Source organism: Aquarana catesbeiana, linkage group LG04 (genome assembly GCF_042186555.1).
Source record: "Aquarana catesbeiana isolate 2022-GZ linkage group LG04, ASM4218655v1, whole genome shotgun sequence".
In the NCBI taxonomy this organism is placed as follows: Eukaryota; Metazoa; Chordata; class Amphibia; order Anura; family Ranidae; genus Aquarana; species Aquarana catesbeiana.
The window spans coordinates 53,774,807-53,795,857 of NC_133327.1; the positions used below are offsets into that span (position 1 = coordinate 53,774,807).

Here is a 21,051-nt window from a genome sequence, read left to right on the forward strand (position 1 = left end):
CCAACTTCAATTGCTTTCTCTATGCCATGCACATGTCCAGTGGCTGTTGCAATCCTGCAACTAAGACGCACATTAATTACTCATACACTCCCTCCCCAGCTAACAGGCATCTTTCTCCAGTACATACTTGCCATTTCATTACTGTAAGGTCACCTGAGTCCAGGTGACAGATGCACAACATTGGGGTCAGGAGTGGACCTTATGGCTGACTGCTGCGGATGGAGCACCGGCACAGATCACACTGGGAGCTAGAGCATGAGATTCCCCAGGGCACGGAGTCTAAGAGCCAGCAAGTGTTCACCGGAGCCTCTATTGGTGAGAATGGACTGTGCTGCGAATGACTCCAGGCACCCAGGGTCTCCCAGCTCACACTCACGATAGGCTACTGGAGGATAGAGAGGAAGCAGCAGTCTAGGACAACAAGGGATAGTGAGGAGATAAGCCAAAGGTCAGGGCAACTAGCAGACAAGGATAGACAGAGAACACGCCAAAGGTCAGGGTATCAAGCAGGCAGGGATAGTCAAAGAACAAGCCCAGGACGGTAAACAAAATGAGACGTAGAGCACACAGCAAGACACACACACAGGAAGCCAAACACACAATATTGATCAGCAAGGTAGGCTTGGACAGCACAGTGTTAAATAGTGTATCCTGTAGAGGCTAGGGTGGAGCTATGCTGAGGGAAAATTACTAAATCATGCAGGTGTGAGAGTGCAGGCCCTAAGGCTGATATAAAGACCAGAGGTAAGCAGACAAGCAGACAGACAGGGCATGAAAGTATTACTACAGATTCATGACAATTACTCCACCTTGCACCAAGACTATAACTCCATGGCCACGTCTCTCCTCCATTCCAAGCTGACACACATCACCATATGGCCACTTATCAGCCCCAACTCCCTCCACCTTACATCACTCCCTGGTAACATCACACCTCCAACTGACATGTATCACTCCTAGTTACTTTCTACTACCCCAGCCGACAGATATCATTCCATGGTTACTTTCCATCCTTGACTTCCCCAATATCTCTGGCAGCCATGGTATGTCTTTTAGTATATATAAACCTTGCTAAATTATCTGTGAATAAATGAATTAACCAGTCATTAAGGTCGGCGGTGCTTATTAAAAGCTCTGTGCCCTTCCGGTTGGTGCTCATTCAGGGTAGTGGCTAGTACAGGGACAGGTCTCCTGCTGGCTAGGGACAGTCAGAGTAGCATAGGGTCTGGTTCCTGTGGACAAAGCAGACACTTTTGCTGCATACCATCAGTAGCCTTCCTGTTTTGGGGCACAGTTGCCAGTCTATCTACCTCCCCTACCAGAAGCTGTTAGGTGTCTCCAGTGTGCGTCGTACTCCCTGTCTGCTTTGTTGTAAGTGTTCAGGTCCAGTGTGGCCGTTTCTGCAGAGTTTGATATTCTCTCTCAACATTACTACATCAATACACTTTGCTGCATTATCCACTCTTATTGTGAGCTCTCTTTCCCTGCAGGCAGCAAGCCAGGGCCAGACCTACACTTGGCATAAGTCAGCAGGATATGAAAGCAGTGATGGTACTTCCAGAAGATGAGCGTGTCAGCCTTGAGCAAAGTGTGGCATGGTTATGGGGAATGTAACCTTGTCTGAACTGAGATGCAGATTTTTCATCTGCAGGCAACTAGAGGGCGATATCCTCGCACACTTTGCTGTAGCACAAATTATGGAAATGGTTTCAGAAGAAGGGGTGTGCTAACATAGGTGCCTCAGACAAGCTGTTACGGAACCAGTTGATTGGAGGAGTGAGTGGCAGTCCTATCCGGAGGGCCCTGCAGGAACGAGTGAGAACTCAACCCTCCCTCATGTTTAACGATATCATTGTGGAAGTGGTGGCCCGGGAACAGAAGGAAGCAGAAGCCTTTGCTGCCCTGGGAAAGAAAGGTGGACCTCTTTACATGAGCGAGGAGGCCTTGGCCCCATTCACCGCTGTTGACTCTGCAGGCAACTATCCAGCAGATAACCCAGAACATGGCATCTATGCGGCAAGAAACAAGAGTTGGCCCAGCTTTCAAGGGCAGAAACCCGTTGTGAAAAGATCCAGACGAGGACCGGAGGTGCTGGCGGTGTGGATGCTACAAGCATCTTGCCAGAGGTTGTGGCCGCACTGAGATTAGAAACTCTCCCTGCCAGCCATTAAATTAGAGGTTTCCAAAGTTGAGGGATGACCCCCAGGAAAGGCCCAGAAATGTCCTAGCAAGCAAGAATCTATAGTCAACCAAACCCTGTAGTCAATGCGCTGGTGAGCGGCCAGCTGTTTCCCTGCTTAATCAACACTGGATCTGAAATTACCAGTATGGAATATGATAGTTATGTCCAACAGTTTGGTACTCTGGACCAATTAGACCTCTCATTGTCCCTGAAAGCTTCCAACAACTTGGCAATTGTTGTGAATGGAGTCACCTAGGTGAAGATACATATATTCAACCAGGTGGTGGAGTGAGTGGGGGTCATGGTCATCCTTAGCCCAGACATTGCCTTGGCACCTATTGTCCTTGGCATAAATGTCTTGAAAAATCTGGACTTACCCTGTGTTCTGTCCTAGGTTGAGCAGTTGAATCAGCCCACACTGGGTTGTGGTCTGCGGGTGGCTTGGCTTAATGTGATTCAGGCCTTCAAAGCCTACCGGAGGGCAAACAAATGACAGACTGAATGGGTAGGCGTAGCCTTTACCCCTCTGAGCAGAAACTGTTGCAAGCCCCTGTCCATAAAGTTTTCTGGTCGCTGCATGTGGGGCTCACAAGAAACTACAGGAGGCCATAGTCATGGTAAAGCCCCACAAGGACATTAAAGTTCCAGGAGAATGGTTGGTGGCCCACACATTATCCAAGGTTCATTAAGGTAGGTTCAACTAATCAAAATGGGGGCCGCCCCCGTACAACTTCTGAACAGCATGATCCTCGCAGTCCTCTACATTGTATCCAAGCACTGTATCACAGGGGCCCAGCCAGCAGTCAAAGCTGTCTGTGCCCCTCTGAAGGCCTCCATGACTTCCCTAAATGTTGAGCAGTACCGACAGTTTCTGGACCAGTTGACCATCCCCTTCCAGTAATATTCCTTATTCCAACAGTGTCTCCTCTATCAGAAAAGCACCTGTTAGTCTTTGCGGCTAGTCCTGAAAATTATGGTTGCACCAAAGCCATAGACCACCCTATCCATACAAGGGATACACCCTTTTTGGTAGAGATATCAGCATATAACTCCTGCTCTCTGTCAGGAGGTCAAGGACTCGATCCACAATTTGCTGCAGAGTGAAGTGATCAAGGCGAGCCATAGTCCATGGGGCTGCCCCTATTGTTCTGGTGCGCAAAAAGGATGGCAGTCTGTGCTTCTATGTAGACTACCGTAAGCTCAAAACCTTTACCCACTGAGACTCCTACTCGTTGCCTAGGCTAGAGGAGTTGCTGATGACACTGGGCTAGGCTTGTTGCCTTACCAACTTGTACTTAGCTAGTGGGTACTGGCAGGTCCCAGTGAGGGAACAGGACTGGGTGTTAATGCAAAACCCGAAATTCGAAAGGGGAGGCAAGCTGGAGCTGATGTCTGTTTGTTGGTGTGAGATGGCCCCAAAGGTGACAGAAAATGCCTCCATCAAAATCTCCTAAGGCACTGTGTGTTCAGCAGACCTGCCACAGACTGGAAGGATGTAAATGTCATGGATATTCCTCCCATCCAAGAGGTTCCCTTGGAATGGTATCTGCCTCCTGTAGAAGTTGTGCCTTTGGACAAGCCTGACTTCCTCTGTTGATCTGGCAGACAATGGACAGATCTCCCACTTACTAGGGGCAGTCAGAGTAGTATAGGTTTAGGTTCCTGTGGTGGAGGGACAGATCAGGGAGTATTGCTATGCACCATCAGTAGCCTTCTTGTTTTGGAACCCAGTTGCCATTCTACCTTCCAGCTGCTTCCCCTGCTAGATGCTGTCAGGTGTCTCCAGTGTGCATCATACTCCATGTCTGGTTCATTGTAAGTGGTCAGGAGTCAGGACCAGTGTGGCTGTGTCAGCAGAGTTTGTCCTCTCTCAACATTACTACATCAATATACATTTCTGCATCAACCACTCTTTATGTGATTTCTCTTCCTCTGTGTGCAGCAAACCTGTGCCACACCTACAAGCTGACATTCAGTGTCTTGGGAAGAGTCTTGGCATTTATTGTGGAAAAAGGTCAAAGAAAGAAGGGCATCAGTCACTTTTAGATAAAAAGAAAGAACAAATTTATTACTCACAGACCAGGGAAAAAATGGGTATGTCTCACTCTCACTCACTGAGAACTCTGGCACTGTATATTCAGATATATAAGGAAGCCGTTTCCTTTTCAATGCTAACACTCCAGCGTAAGTATTCTCTTAGCAATCATCACTAGTATCTCCAGGAGAATCTACCAGTTTTACCTGAAACTTCCATCCCGGTCCACAATCCACAGGAACAGCTTTAAATTGCTTTCTTTACAAACTTCCCCAGGAGGACAAATCTACAGTAGTATCCATTCCAGATGGGCCTCTTCAGACAGACAAGGCCTGAAAGAGCTTAGGTCCATCACATGCACCCTCCCAGTATTTAGCTTGACAGTAAAAGATGGGGGAATATTGGGGGAGGTTCAATAAGCGTCATTAGAAGAATTACCGGTAGCCCACCTGTAAAAAGCCACCCTCTCTACCCTCCCTGCCTAGTTCATTTTTGGTGTCGTAACTCATACAGAAATGCACATGTTAATGCATAGGTTGCAATGCATTCCCAAAAAAGGGACCGCTGTGGTTTCTTGTGTGTTGTGTAGCAGACCACTCAAAATGAATTAACTGCTATGACATGGACCGGTCAGTGTCAGATCAAAGAAGCTGTGTTATGTTGTAGAAGAGCGGCAGAGTCTTTCTGGGATTGTTCTCACTTTCAGAACAACTAGCACTAGCAATCTACAGCCAACAACCCATATAAAATGTCACACACGGGGAAGTGGCTGTTGAGTAATAGTTAAGTTATAATTAATCTTGGCAGTGCTTTCAAGTGAAGCTCCACCGAAAAGGGGAAGCTTCACTTGTCAGCCTCCTCTCCCCCCCCCCTCCGCTGCCAAATCTGGCACCTTTTGGGGGGTACCTGGTTTTGACAGATACCTGCTCCCAATTCCGGCTCAGTTGCAGCGAACTGAAATGGAAGTTCGATCCCCTTCTCTTTACACCGCAGCCGGCCCACTCACAGAGCGCAGCGCACTTCATGCATGCACAGTAGGGTATTGGCTGTGAACCCACAAGACTTCACTGCTGGTTTTCCTTAGTGGAGATGCTGACGGCAGCACCTGATAGCCGATTGAAAAATCAGCCCTAATATTAAAAGTCAGCAGCTACAATATTTGAAGCTGCTGACTTTGAATTTTTTTCTGAAGTAGCCTGGAGCTCCTCTTTGAAGGGCTATGTGGTGGAAGCCATTTTTGAAGATGGCTATAATGGGGGTCATGGCTCTTTGGTAAGCCTATATGTATGGCACAGTGGTGGAGTGGAGTTCAGATTGTTGGGCACATTTACTGTATATGAAGATCGCCTTGTGTTTTACCACAAAGGAAGAGGTGTGGGATTATTTCATGCACTTTTTATCTTCTATTGTCACCTAATAATAGCACTCTGATTTATCTATTTGAATATTTATATTTTTGTTTGGAAAGAGCTACACTTGTTGTTTGGGTTTTTAGTTCTAATGACATTGGTGCTTATAATGGTCAAATTGTGATTATATGTTCTAATAGGAAAAAGTTGCTTCTCCAATTGCTTAAAGTAGTAGTACTGTAAATGCAGACAAAGAAATGAAAAATCCTGGCCTCCACACCTTTTTTTTTATTTTTTCTTTGCAGGCAATTCAGTCAACCCCGCTGACAGCTGATGACTCATTGGTTGTTAAGGATGCAAAGGCCCCCTGCTCCTTAGCAACTGGCTATTCACAGTTTGTTAAGGAGAAAAAAAAATGAAAAATGAGCAGATGATACATCAGAGGTTTTTGTTATATTTTATTATATGTCCAAAAAACTGTGGCAGTGAAAGGAATAATGTGTGGCTTTGTGCATGTGAAAGATCAGTTTCAGGTTGATTTATGTTATTACTTTTTCCTATAGGTGAAGGTCTGGTGGATCAGATTCTGCTGGATGAGTATGGACACTCACTGACTCCAGAGCTGAAAGGTAAATATATTGATTATATACAAGTTTGACTGATACTCACCTATCACCTTATTGTTTAAGGTTGTGGGAGCAGAAACAAATCTATGTGCCTATATTTCAAAATGCTTTGCTTAGATTGAATGCAGTCTGTTACTTAGTATTGGCAACAGTGGTGGCCTGTCCATAGGGGGCACATGAGCGCCGCAGCCCCCAAGCTATTCACAAAAAAAAAAAAATTGTATAAAAAAGCAATCCACCACATTGAACATCATCAGAGACTACACACCTGATCATTTGGGTATCATTGTCCTTCTGTGTTTTATCTTACAAATGAGTGGTATTTGACTTTTTCCCAGCATCTCCAGAAATCTACAAGAATTTTGGAAGAACAGTAATTCATTTATATTTAGTGTGGTTTACTGGACATATATATATGATTAGTTTATTTATTCTTTATAGGATCACATCCTTTATTGGATCACATTATTTATTGGATCACAGTGCTATATTAAGGTTGATGGTAGCGCTTTATTAACTTTTTATACAAAAAAAAGTAGTCACTTTAAGAGTGTCCAGGCACCGGATACACAGCAGTCTATGGGAAGCTTCCCAGCTGGCAATCAGCTGATTGCCAGCTGGGAAGCTGATTTGCCCGTGTTTGGGGCGCAAGCGATGCGCTCACAAACACTCCCACTCTCCAATGATTTGTTTCTGGCCTCCTATGCTTTATTTTTATTGGCGGGGACCAGAGGAAGTGGGCGGTGCTTTTTGTGGCACCGCATGTCACTTCCGGTTTCCCGGCTCACTGTACTGCGGACTATCCAAGTCCGACTGACTGTGCGATCTTCCAATGCGCATTGTATTAGGAAGCCCTGAGCTCAGCTGAGCGGCATGATTCTGGGCAAGGTAAGGCTAATTTAAGTGTGCTGTGGGACTCAGTCTCTCTCTCCTGACTGACACTGTCTGACTCTGTATATAGCTAACTGTATACAGGACAGATGATGTATACCTGCATACCCTGATCTGTGAGGCTGAGCTGTACACCCTACCTGTAATGCTGAGCTATATACCCCAATCTGTAATGCTTAGCTATATACCCTGATCTGTGAGGCTGAGCTTTATACCCTGATCTGTAATGCTAAGCTATAAACCCTGATCTCTAATGCTGAGCTATATACCCTGATTTGTGAGGCTGTGCTATATACCCAGATCTGTAATGCTGAGCTATATACCCTGATCTGTGAGGCTGAGCTATATACCCTGATCTGTGAGGCTGACCTATATACCCTGATCTGTGAGGCTGAGCTATATACCTCGATCTGTTTGCTGAGCTATATACCCTGATCTGTGAGGCTGAGCTGTGTACCCTGATCTGTAATGATGAGCTATATACCCTGATATATAATGCTGAGTTATATTCCCTGATCTGTGAGGCTGAGCTATATACCCTGATCTGTGAGGCTGAGCTGTATACCCTGACCTGTGAGGCTGAGCTATATATCCTGATCTGGAATGCTGAGCTGTATAGCCTGATCTGTGAGGCTGAGCTATATACCTTGATCTGTGAGGCTCAGCTATATACTCTGATCTGTGAGGCTGAGCTATATACCCTGATCTGTGAGGCTGGGCTATATAATCTGTCCTGGGATGCTGAGCTGTATACTCTGTCCTGTGATGCTGGAGCTGTATACTCCTGTCCTGTGATTTTGGGACTGTATGCTCTGTCCTGTGATGCTAGAGCTGTATACTCCTGACACTATGATTGGAAGCAAGTAGAATACAGGGGACGGAGTGGGTGGATTCTATATGGGGTGGGGCTTTTGAGAAGTGGGAGAGGTCAAAAAGGAAGGGCGCCCCATCCTAAAACTTCACCAGCCACCACTGATTGCCAATACAATGGCATTTCTTCTGGGTTCGCGAGCTCCGGAGCTGTGAGTGGCCTGCTGATTTCCGCTGAGCAAGTGGATGGTTGATCCGTGTCCGCTCCCCTTATGCAGAGTGGACACAGACACAGCCCATTCTTCTCTATGTGCAGTCAGATGTAAACGGACCACCTGTCCGTTTACACCCAACTGCCATCCGATCCGCCGGATGGATGAGGAACGGATCCCCATGTTGGTGGGTGTCAACAGACACATGTCCGTTGACACCCGCTGCTCCATAGAGGAGACTGGAGGTCTGCCCATGTGAAAGGGTCCTTAAATGCTACTGGTGTGTCAGTGAATTTCAGATCTAGTTAAGGCAGGTCATTATTGGGGAGGGCTGGCAAATCCAAACATCTATCCAGCATCTCCTAAGACGATAGCACTGCACTGCTCACTTCTGGCTCATATGCAAGAGGGAGGCAGTACTTCTAGGGCAGGTTGCAAGTCCTTCTGACTCTCCATCCTGGTGACATCCTGGACTTTTTTACAGCCAATACAAAATGTCTGTTCTTTGAAGATGTGCCTAACTTTAGTTCCTTCTAGTGTTACCTTCATTTATTCTTCTAAAATGACTTCTGGGTTTTCAGTATATGAGGGCATGTTTGTACAAAGGTCTCCTGCTAAAAATAAAATATTTTCAAATATATTTCCAGATCTTCAGGAAAAGCACAAACAACATCTGATGGAGAAGACTCAGACTCTAGAGGAGCATAAACCCCCAGGAACTACCATAGAGCCACAAAGATTCCTCATCAATGAGCGTTATGTGAACTTGGTTGTAGTCTCCACTGATCAGTTCAGGCAGCGTCAACAGAATGAGCTAATACAGACTGGAGTAAAACTTGAGAAACTCTTGAAGGAAACTCAAACTGGACTGCAACACATTTCCCCCAACAAGCTCTTCCGCTGGAACCACCACTCACAATGTGTACCACATGCAGTAATGGTGAGTGGTGTTCCAGGAATAGGGAAGACTACACTGATGCAAAAGTTTGTCTTTGACTGGGTGACTAGAAAACTCTACCAGAGATTTGCTTTTGTCTTCTTCTTCCGATTCCGGGACCTTAATAAACTTGGAGAGGTCAGCTTGGAGGAAATGATTCTTCATAAATATCCATATCTGGGGAGTCAGATTGGCAATGTTTTACAACATCCAGAGAATCTTCTGTTTCTATTTGATGGCTTAGATGAAAGTGTTCTCCAAATGGATTTCAGATCAAGCACACTGTGCACCAATCCAAAATGGAGGAGAGATTTTAGCACTATTGTGTCTAATTTGGTAAAGCAGAATCTTCTTAAGGGTTGCTCTGTACTGATAACCAGCCGCCCAGCAAGACTGGCATCAGTTGATACTAGTGTTTTTCAGAGAATTGCTGAAATCATGGGATTTCTCCCCGGAAACAGACTGATCTATTTTAAACATTTCTTTGGAAATAAGGAGTTGTCAGAAAAGGCTTTTCATCATGTGCAAGAGAATGACACACTGTACACTTTTTGTTATATCCCATCATACTGCTGGATCATCTGTACAGTGTTATCAATGTGCTTCAGAGCCCAACCAACAAACACTGACCAGCTGATGGCACCGTTGCCCAAAACAGTGACACAACTCTTTGTGACTTTTGTCTCCAACTTTCTGGCCAACCACAACCAGAATAAAGATGGTGGTCACACTGTCCGGGAACTACTGACATCTATTGGGTGGATGGCAGAACATGGAGTCATGAATCACATAATTGTTTTTGATAAGCGTCATCTGGACTCATTCAGTGTGAGAAATGATAAGCATCTCTTTTCATGTTTCATGATGGAATCCGGTCAGCCTCCTGATGTGGATTTCACCTTCCTACATCTTACTCTTCAGGAGTTTTTTGGTGCTTTAGTTCATTATATTAGCTATAATCCTGACATATTACAAGAAGCACTTAATAAGGCCGAATCTTACAAAGACGGACATGCTGAAATATTTGTCCGTTTCCTCTGTGGTCTCTCAGACTCTTCTACTAGATCCATGTTAAAGTCTCATGTGGGAGAATTGTCTACTCAGGCTGCGAGAGATGTCATCACCTGGATCCAGAAAAAAACTACAGAAAAACAAAGTCTTGACAAATCCATAGCAGACAAGAGAGAGCTTCTTAATGTATTCTACTTTCTTTATGAGAGCAGGAATACATTTCTTGTGTCACAATGTATTGGATCAAACAAAGTTGACTTTTCTGGTGTTCCTCTCAGTCCTCTGGACTGCTCTGTGTTGTCTTTTATCCTCCAATCCTGCAGAGAGACAGAAGAAATACATTTAAGTAAATGTAATATTCAGATTGACGCACTGAAAAAACTTTTACCAGCTCTAGGCACAAGCAAGATCTTGAGGTAAAGATCAATAAGGTTAATTTTTGTGCAGTCATATATAATTATGTGAACACATCAGATAACACATTGCAATAACATTATTTATTGTTAAATATATATTCTCAAATTAAAAACTAAACAACAGATGAGTAGAGGCAATAGAAACCAATCTATAGAATGTTGATCTTAAATGCAAATAGCATTGATTACCTTGCCCCGGTAACTTGAGTTTCTCTGCCGTGACTTGTTCAGGCTGAACAAAGAAACCAACTGGGACTCTGTTCCTTACATAAAGGCACCAATGTGTTCTTCCAGTGTCACCTTGAGGGGCTCACTTTCAGATTCAGATATTGTATGATGAGATAAAAACACAATTAAATCGTATGCTGTTGACTCCATTCCATTCTTCCAACTAATACTGCAATAATGAGCACATTTTTTTAATTATGCTTAGATTTACTGAAACAGATTCATTGTTTTTTTTTTTTTTTTATCACAAATATGGTGGATGAATGTCATACATTTGATAACCAGTAACCACCCTTTAGGATTAATGTGCTCTCCATTGGATTGCATCCTTCCCCAACACTCCTCTATCCCCAGTGCCCTGGTTATCTGTCTATTCTCATGTGACAGGAGAGAGAACCTATAAAAAAAAACTATATTGAAATGAGACTATAATATAGTCTCATTTAAATGCCTTAATTTGCTGTCATTCTGATATTTACTTACAAGTACCTGGTACAGCAGACACATATCAGGAATATGAAGTGTTGAGGTAACAAATGCTTTAGGTGATATAGAGCGACAACACATAAACAACCTAAAGTGTACACCCTTGAAAATGTCCATACTTTTACCATCATTGAACAGATTAAGTCACCTCAATTTAGGCTAAATGCAGCAGAAATTAATACAGATTAGTCATATTTGGATATTAATACATGTTGGTCATATTAGTCCGTGAACCGGTTCCCGACTGGCTCACGTACATACAGTGGGGACGGAAAGTATTCAAACCCCCTTAAATTTTTCACTCTTTGTTATATTGCAGCCATTTGCTAAAATCGTTTACGTTCATTTTTTTTCCTCATTAATGTACACACAGCACCCATATTGACAGTAAAACACAGAATTGTTGACATTTTTGCAGATTTATTTAAAAAGAAAAACTTAAATATCACATGGTCCTAAGTATTCAGACCCTTTGCTGTGACACTCATATATTTAACTCAGGTGCTGTCCATTTCTTCTGATCATCCTTGAGATGGTTCTACACCTTCATTTGAGTCCAGCTGTGTTTGATTATACTGATTGGACTTGACTAGGAAAGCCACACACCTGTCTATATAAGACCTTACAGCTCACAGTACATGTCAGAGCAAATGAGAATCATGAGGTCAAAGGAACTGCCTGAAGAGCTCAGAGACAGAATTGTGGCAAGGCACAGAACTGGCCAAGGTTACAAAAAATTCTGCTGCACTTAAGGTTCCTAAGAGCACAGTGACCTCCATAATCCTTAAATGGAAGACATTTGGGACGACCAGAACCCTTCCTAGAGCTGGCCGTCCAGCCAAACTGAGCTATCGGGGGAGAAGAGCCTTGGTGAGAGAGGTAAAGAAGAACCCAAAGATCACTGTGGCTGAGCTCTAGAAATGCAGTCGGGTGATGGGAGAAAGTTGTAGAAAGTCAACCATCACTGCAGCCCTCCACCAGTCGGGGCTTTATGGCAGAGTGGCCCGACGGAAGCCTCTCCTCAGTGCAAGACACATGAAAGCCCGCATAGAGTTTGCTAAATAACACCTGAAGGACTCCAAGATGGTGAGAAATAAGATTCTTTGGTCTGATGAGACCAAGATAGAACTTTTTGGCCTTAATTTTAGGTGGTATGAGTGGAGAAAACCAAGCACTGCTCATCACCTGTCCAATACAGTCCCAACAGTGAAGCATGGTAGTGGCAGCATCATGCTGTGGGGGTGTTTTTCATCTGCAGGGACAGGACGACTGGTTGCAATCGAGGGAAAGATGAATGTGGCCAAGTACAGGGATATCCTGGATGAAAACCTTCTCCAGAGTGCTCAGGACCTCAGACTGGGCCGAAGGTTTACAAGACAATGACCCTAAGCACACAGCTAAAATAACAAAGGAGTGGCTTCACAACAACTCCGTGACTGTTCTTGAATGGCCCAGCCAGAGCCCTGACTTAAACCCAATTGAGCATCTCTGGAGAGACCTAAAAATGGCTGTCCGCCAACGTTTACCATCCAACCTGACATAACTGGAGAGGATCTGCAAGTAGGAATGGCAGAGGATCCCCAAATCCAGGTGTGAAAAACATGTTGCATCTTTCCCAAAAAGACTCATGGCTGTATTAGATCAAAAGGGTGCTTCTACTAAATACTGAGCAAAGGGTCTGAATATTTAGGACCATGTGATATTTCAGTTTTTCTTTTTTAATAAAGCAAAAAATGCCAACAATTCTGTGTTTTTCTGTCAATATGGGGTGCTGTGTGTACATTAATGAGGAAAAAAATTAACTTAAATGATTTTAGCAAATGGCTGCAATATAACAAAGAGTGAAAAATTTAACAGGGTCTGAATACTTTTCGTCCCCACTGCACAATGGCACTGCTGCATGAAACCCAGTATTTCCTTTAGAGCTGGCGGAGGGGTGCACCCACTACACATGGCCGGCGGTCACGATCGCCGCCGGCCACGAGCGATCGCGTTCACGAGCGCCACTACAGGGATTTGTGTGTGTAAACACACAAAACCCTGTGCTGTCAGAGGAGAGGAGACATGTCATTTGTTCCTAGTAAGTAGGAATAGTGAAATGTCTCCTCCTACTCAGTCCTATCACCATACAGTTAGAACACATAGATGGAACACACATTTAACCCCTTGATCGCCCCCTAGTGTTAACACCTTCCCTACCAGTGTCATTTACACAATAATCAGTGCATTTTTTATAGCACTGATCACTGTATAAATGTCAATGGTCCCAAAAATGTGTCAAGTGTCTGATCTGTCTGCTGTAATGTCGCAATGTCGCAGATCTCCACCATTACTAGTAAAAAAGTTTTTCAAAAAATGCCATAAATCTTTCTCGTAGGTTGAAGACGCTATAACTTTTGTGCAAACCATTCAATATACGCTTATTGCTATTTTATTATATTTTTTTACAAAAAATATGTAGAAGACTATATATTGGCCTAAACTGATGACGAAATTTGTTTTTTAAAAACATTTTTGGGGATATTTATTGTAGCAAAAAGTAAAAAATATTGTTTTTTTTTCAAAATTGTCTCTTATTTTGTGCGCAAAAAATAAAAACCGCAGAGGTGATCAAATAGCACCAAAAGAAAGCTCTATTTGTGAGGGAAAAAAGGACTCAAATTTTGTTTTGGTACAGCATTGCATGACTGCGCAATTACCAGTTAAAGCGACACAGTGCCAAATTGTAAAAAGTGCTCTCGTCAGAAAGGGGGTAAAACCTTCCGGGGGTGAAGTGGTTAAAATGAATGTCATAGGTTGGACTTGATGGACTTGTGTCCTTTTTCAACCTCACCTACTATGTAACTATACTGTAGATCAAAATGGAGATTAATAAAATAATTTTCTGTGGAATGTATGTAACAATTTTCTGGTATCATTCTCTCCTTCAGTTTGGAAGATAATGACCTGATAAACATTTCCTGTCCATATCTGGCATCTGGAATAAGAAATAACCAGACGCTGAGGACACTGATCCTGACTGAGAACAATCTGGAGGGTCCTCATTTCAGTGACCTGATGACAGCTCTGACAACAAGCCGGATAGAGGAATTACAGTGAGTATAACAGAACTATTTGTTTGGCAAGTTTACATCCAGAACATATAAACCAGCTCCATCCAATCTTATGAAGAAATAGGAATATAATATATTTTAATATGCACACCTCTTACTTATATGCACTACCTAGAACATCCGTTTTTGTAATGATAAACATCTCTGATTAAAGTCTAAATCAGTCAGGCATCTCTTATGGGTCTATTTAGAAAGAAATGTGCATAGTCATTCATCCAACAAATCTGCATGTACATTCGTTCTGTGCAAATTGGACAAAATCAAATGTTCTTTAGGCTATTTTCTCTTCTAAAAGAATGTTCTTTTATTATTACACAGTAGTAAAATATTATGGCCACTAGATGGAACTGAGGGGGAATGCATACCTCTTTGTAGCAATACATACAATGTAATAATTCTAAAGAATGCTAGTGGGAATTGGAAAATAAATGTAACAAATGTTTACATTTTTAAAAGTTTGCCCTGTACATTACAATGTTCACCAAAAATCGGATGTTGATTTGGACTCTCTGCAGAAATAAGGTACATTGGAGTGATTGGGGCACACTTATCATGCCCTTTATAAAACCGTAAGTATCTGTCACAGATTTTGAACTTTCTGTAAATACAGTACAGAAAATTGCTAAAGAGTAACTGCAGTCTACTCACATAATTTGTAATAAAAACATATTTTCCATTCTGAAGTTTCCCCCCAACCACTTTGCATGTTATTTTATATATACTGTGATGATTTTGTACTTGCCAAATATGCTGCAGAAATCTCCCTCCATTGAGTCTAGCTGCAATCATTTTAAATGTGGGCAGCTGAAGCTGCTGCCTGTTCACTTCCTGGATTTACACAGACACACAGAGGCACACCTCCAGCTCTGCAGCTCTCATTGGCCCTCTTATGACTCATCCACCTCCCTTCCTGGCAAACTCTCACGAGAGTAAGAGCTGTGTATGATGTCATAAGCCTAGGCTTTTTACCAGACAAGAAACAGGAAGCCGGCTGTATAAGGTGTTTACGGGCAGAAAAAATATGTTTTACTATCCCAAGTTAAAACAACAAGGGCAGAAGATTTAATAGATGGAAAGATGAAAAAAATATTGCTTCCGCTTAAGTATCCTGATTAAAATATTTTTACCTTTCTTTCTGAGGGACAACAATTAAGCAAAATAGATCTCTCACAAATGTACCTGTAACAGAATGTAGAGTAAAACACCAAATACTATCTTATACTAAATTTGCCAAAATAACTCTACTAGTGCAAAATATTAGTCATTTGTAGCCAGGTGGAGACTGCAGTATTTCCTCTAACCTGAAGGTGGTACTGTTGCATTAAGAAATAATTGTCCCCTGCTATGCACTACAGGCATCTACTGTATCTTGGGTAGGGCAGTATATCTTATTGGATACCAAAATCTGGCAAGACTGGGTCAGCCATTTTGACAAAATCACAAAGAAAATAGAGCGCGCCAGCCTACTGCATTATCTTATGGTACATTTATTCAGAAAACATAATGAAAACTACTCACAAAAGTTGGAGACAATCACACTTAACCACTTGACCACTGGGCACTTAAACCCCCTTCCTAACCAGACCAATTTTCAGCTTTTGGTGCTCTCACATTTTGAATGACAATTACTCAGTCATGCAACACTGTACCCATATGAAATTTTTGTCCTTTTTTTCACACAAATGGAGCTTTCTTTTGGTGGTATTTAATCACCGCTGGGTTCTTTATTTTTTGCGCCGTAAAAGAAAAAAGACCGAAAAATCTGTAAAAAAATAAATTTTTCTTTATTTCTGTTATAATATTTTGCAAATTAGTAATTTTTCTTCATATATTTTGGCCAAAATTTATACCGCTACATATCTTTGGTAAAATTAACCCAAATCGGTGGATATTATTTGGTCTTTGTGAAAGTTATAGAGTCCAAAAGCTATGGTGCGAATATCTGAAAATTGATCACACCTGAAGTACCGACGGCCTATCTAATTTCTTGAGACCCTAACATTCCAGAAAAGTACAAATACCCCCCAAATGACCCCTTTTTGGAAAGAAGACATTCCAAGGTATTTAGAAAGATGCATGGTGAGTTTTTTGAAGTTGTCATTTTTTCCCACAATTCTTTGCAAAATCAAGGTTTTTTTTTTTACTTTTTTTTTTTTCCCACAAAATTGTCATATTAGCAGGTTATTTCTCACACACCGCATATGCATAGCACAAATTACACCCCAAAACACATTTTGCTATTACTCCCGAGTACGGCGATACCACATGTGTGAGACTTTTACACAGCGTGGCCACATACAGAGGCCCAACATGCAGGGGAGCACCTTCAGGCGTTCTGGAGCACCCAGGCCAATTCTGACATTTCTCTCCTACATGTAAAAATCATCATTTATTAGCTAGAAAATTACATAGAACCCCAAAACATTATATATTTTTTTTTAGCAAAGACCCTAGAGAATACAATGGCAGTCGTTGCAACTTTTTATCTCGCACGGTATTTGCGCAGCAATTTTTTAAATGCGTTTTTTTTGGAAAAAAAACTGTTTTGTGCTTTACAAAAACCAAAACAGTAAAGTTAGCCTAATGTTTTTGCATAATGTGAAAGATGAAGTTATGCTGAGTAAATAGATACCCAACATGTCACCTTTCAAAATTGCACGCGCTTGTGGAATGGCGCCAAACTTTGCTACTCAAAAATCCCCATAGGCGACGCTTTAAAATTTTTTACTGGTTACATGTTTTGAGTTACAGAGGAGGTCTAGGGCCAAAATTATTGCTCTCACTCTACCGATCGCAGCGATACCTCACATGTGTGGTTTGAACACCGTTTTCATATGTGGGCGGGACTTACGTATGCATTCGCTTCTGCATGCGAGCACACAGGGACAGGGGCGCTTTAAAAAATTTTTTTTCTTTTTTTATTGTTCATTTTACTTTATTTATTTTAGTTTGATGCTTTTTTCCAAAAAAAAAAATTTTTGACCACTTTTATTCCTATTACAAGGAATATAAACATCCTTGTAATAGGAATATGGCATGACAGGTCCTCTTTACAGTGAGATATGGGGTCAATAAGACCCCACATCTCACCTCTAGGCTGGGAAGCCTGAAATAAAAAAAAAAAAAAACGATCCTGGCTTCGATCATAGCGGTGAGTCGGTAGAAGCGTGGGGGGGGGGGGACATCCCCTCTCGCCTCCCGTAAGAACGATCAAGCAGTGGAACAGCCGCTATGATCATTCCTATGGTGTAGGGAATCGCCGGCTGAAAAAGCTGATATCTGAATGATGCCTGTAGCTGCACCCATCATTCAGATATCCCCGCACAAAGTCAAGGACATTGTATGACGGCCGGCGGGCGGGAAGTGGTTAAAACGCTTTTTTTTTTTTTAACACAAAGTTGTCCATTTATACAATATTTCTACCACATAACATGTACATACCAAAAATGACACCCCAAAATAGATTCTCCTGCTCCTCCTGAGTACGGCGATACCACATGTGTGAGACTTCCACAGCCTGGCCACATACAGAGGGCGAGTACAGCTGAGCATGGCTCAGCATGGCAGGGTATGGCGGGGTATTGCGGAGTATGGCGGGGTATGGCGGGGTATGGCGGGGTATTGTGGAGTATGGCGGAGTATGGCGGGGTATGGCGGAGTATGGCAGGGTATGGTGGGGTATGGCGGAGTATGGTGGGGTATGGCGGAGTATGGTGGAGTATGGCGGGGTATGGCGGGGTATTGCAGAGTATGGCGGGGGCATGGCAGAGTATGGCGGGGGCATGGCAGAGTATGGCGGGGGCATGGCAGAGTATGGCGGGGGCATTGCAGAGTATTGCACAGCATTGGAGAGTATTGTGGGGGTATTGCAGAGTATTGCACAGCATTGCAGAGTATTGTGGGGGCATTGCAGAGTATTGCACAGCATTGCAGAGTATTGTGGGGCATTGCAGAGTATTGCACAGCATTGCAGAGTATTGTGGGGGCATTGCAGAGTATTGCACAGCATTGCAGAGTATTGTGGGGGCATTGCAGAGTATTGCACAGCATTGCAGAGTATTGTGGGGGCATTGCAGAGTATTGCACAGCATTGCAGAGTATTGTGGGGGTATTGCAGAGTATTGCACAGCATTGCAGAGTATTGTGGGGGTATTGCAGAGTATTGCACAGCATTGCAGAGTATTGTGGGGGTATTGCAGAGTATTGCACAGCATTGCAGAGTATTGTGGGGGTATTGCAGAGTATTACACAGCATTGCAGAGCGTTAGGGATGGCTGAGCATGGATGGATGGATGTCTCTGTGCAGCGCTGTGGGCACTACACATCCAGCCCACAGCGCTGCAGATATCCATCCATCCCCCTCCCCGCATCACTGTGTACCGATCGGTACACAGGAGGGGAGGAGAGGAACCGGCGTCATCAGATGACGCCGGTCTGTTTACATGTGATCGCGCCGTCATTTGACGGCGCGATCACATGGTAAACGGCCGCGATCAGCGGCCATTTACCGGGATCCGTGATGCGCCGGGTCCTCTGGACCCGGCGGTCACGGATGTGTTCGGGTGCGCGCGAGAGGGGAATTCCGGGAGGACGTCATATGACGTCCTCCCAGAGTTATCCAACCGCCCTGCAGCCGTCATTCGGCTATGGGCCAGTTGGTAAGTGGTTAAATAAGGCCTTTATCATATGGCAGTCTGTCTACTGATTGCAGTCTCTGAGTCCTGGAGAGTGGACATACGAACCGCTGTTGGCTGATGCGTTTCGAAGGTATTCCTTCTTAATCAGAGCCTCTGATGAAGCCATTTTGACACAGAAGTCTTTACAAAGTCGGATTCTGCATCATTTAGTGTGCCTGTAGTGTACGAGTTAGGAAGGGACAGAGTCACTCTGGATAGGGAGTAAGAAAAGCTTTAGTGAGAGGTACCTGTCGAAAAGGGAAAGAGTATGTGTTCCTTTTCAAGGTGTCTCCCCTGTCAGCCTTCTGGAGCAGTCTCCCACTGGTAACAATTTATCTGCAATATTATAGCCCCTTCCAAAGGAAGTGTTCCTCTGACATTCTGTGTTATGTACGTACCTGCCTGGTACATTGCTATTGGAAAGTGCCTTGTGGATAAGCAGTGCCCTCTTCTGTCTAAAGAAGTTTTTGACATGCAGGTTTACTTAAATCTTTGGTGCACTGGTTGGGCCCTGTCTACACTTGGTGTAGTCAACAGGATGACAAATCCATCTTCCTCTGCAGCGGGAGTGGTGAGAGGGACATTAGTGATATTTTATGGAGCCAAATTAGTGTTAATCACAACATTTTAATGGCACCACTATTCCCCTAATAGACTGGGCAGAATGTCTGCAAAGCTCTCCATGCATGTTCCAGATCCCTTTAGCACACCTTCCTGATTTAGCTATCGATTTCCTGGAAGGTGGTGCCCATCGAGCATTGTTAACCTTGCCTGAGAAGGAGGGAGACAATGTAAAAGCTATAAAAGCTATAAAGGCTTACATGGAAGTTCTGTATGGTGACATTAACTCCCTGGTGTATCTCCATAATAAATTCTTTCTAGACCTGTTAGTTTAACTTCTATAGTTGGGAAGATACTGGAGAATTTAATAAAAGACCACATAGATAAGTTATTTTTAGAAGCAACAGACAGCATGGATTTATGAAAGACAGAAGTTGTCAGACAAATCTGATTTCTTTTCATGATGAGGTAAGTAAAACATTAGACAAAGGAGTGACTAGTGATTATTACTCTGAAAGATCTAAGGTTATTAGTGGTGTACCCCAAGGTTCAGTGTTGGGACCTTTACTTTTTAATATATTTATAAATGATATAGGGTCTGGGTTTAAAAGTACCATTTCAGTCTTTGCAGATGACACCAAGCAATGCAATGGAATAATGTCCTTACAGGATGTCTCCAACTTACAAGCCCTCCTAGTATTGGACATACTAGGAGGAGAACAGCTGGGGGAATCAATGGTGGAGAAGGATCTGGGGGTTTTGGTAGATCATAAGCTCAATAATAGCATGCAATGCCAAGCTTCGGTTTCCAAAGCAAGCAAAGTCCTTTCTTGTATTAAGAGAGGTATGGAATGCAGAGAGAGATATAATTTTGCCCCTGTACAAATCATTAGTAAGACCTGGAATATGCAGTTCGGTTTTTGGCACCAGTTCACAAAAAGGATATTGGGGAACTGGAGAAAGTGCAGAGGAGAGGAACCAAACTGATAAGAGGCATGGAGGAGCTCAGTTATGAGGAAAAATTAAGGGAACTGAATATATTCTCTCTGGATAGGAGGAGATTAAGTGGCCCATATAGTGAACTTGGTGTTGAGTTATTCACTTTAAAGTCATCACAGAGGACAGGGGGGCAATCTTTACACCTGGAGGAAAATAAATGTAATCTCCAAATATAGAAAGGCTTCTTCACAGTAATGCCCTGTACACACGATAGGATTTTCCGATAGGACCTTGTTGTTGGAAATTCCAACCGCGTGTAGGCTTCATCACACATTTTCCATAGGAATTTCCGACACACAAAGTTTGAGAGCTTGCTATAAAATTTTCCAACAACAAAATCCGTTGTCGTAAATTCCAATCGTGTGTACACAAATCCGACACACAAAGTGCCACGCATGCTCAGAATAAATTAAGAGACGAAAGCTATTGGCTACTGCCCCATTTATAGTCCCGACGTATGTGTTTTACATCACCACGTTCAGGACGATCGGATTTTCCGACAACTTTGTGTTGTGTTGA

The 21,051-nt window shown here is 43.1% G+C and overlaps 1 protein-coding gene across 1 annotated transcript in view; it reads left to right on the plus strand.

Moving 5' to 3' along the window:
• Positions 1-21,051, plus strand: part of LOC141139251 (NACHT, LRR and PYD domains-containing protein 3-like) — a 96,318-nt gene that overhangs the window by 41,553 nt on the left and 33,714 nt on the right. The window contains exons 6-8 of the mRNA XM_073625209.1: positions 6,130-6,195; positions 8,753-10,469; positions 14,114-14,278. Of these exons, the coding sequence (XP_073481310.1) occupies positions 6,130-6,195; positions 8,753-10,469; positions 14,114-14,278 (1,948 nt within the window). The remainder of the gene's footprint in view (positions 1-6,129; positions 6,196-8,752; positions 10,470-14,113; positions 14,279-21,051) is intronic.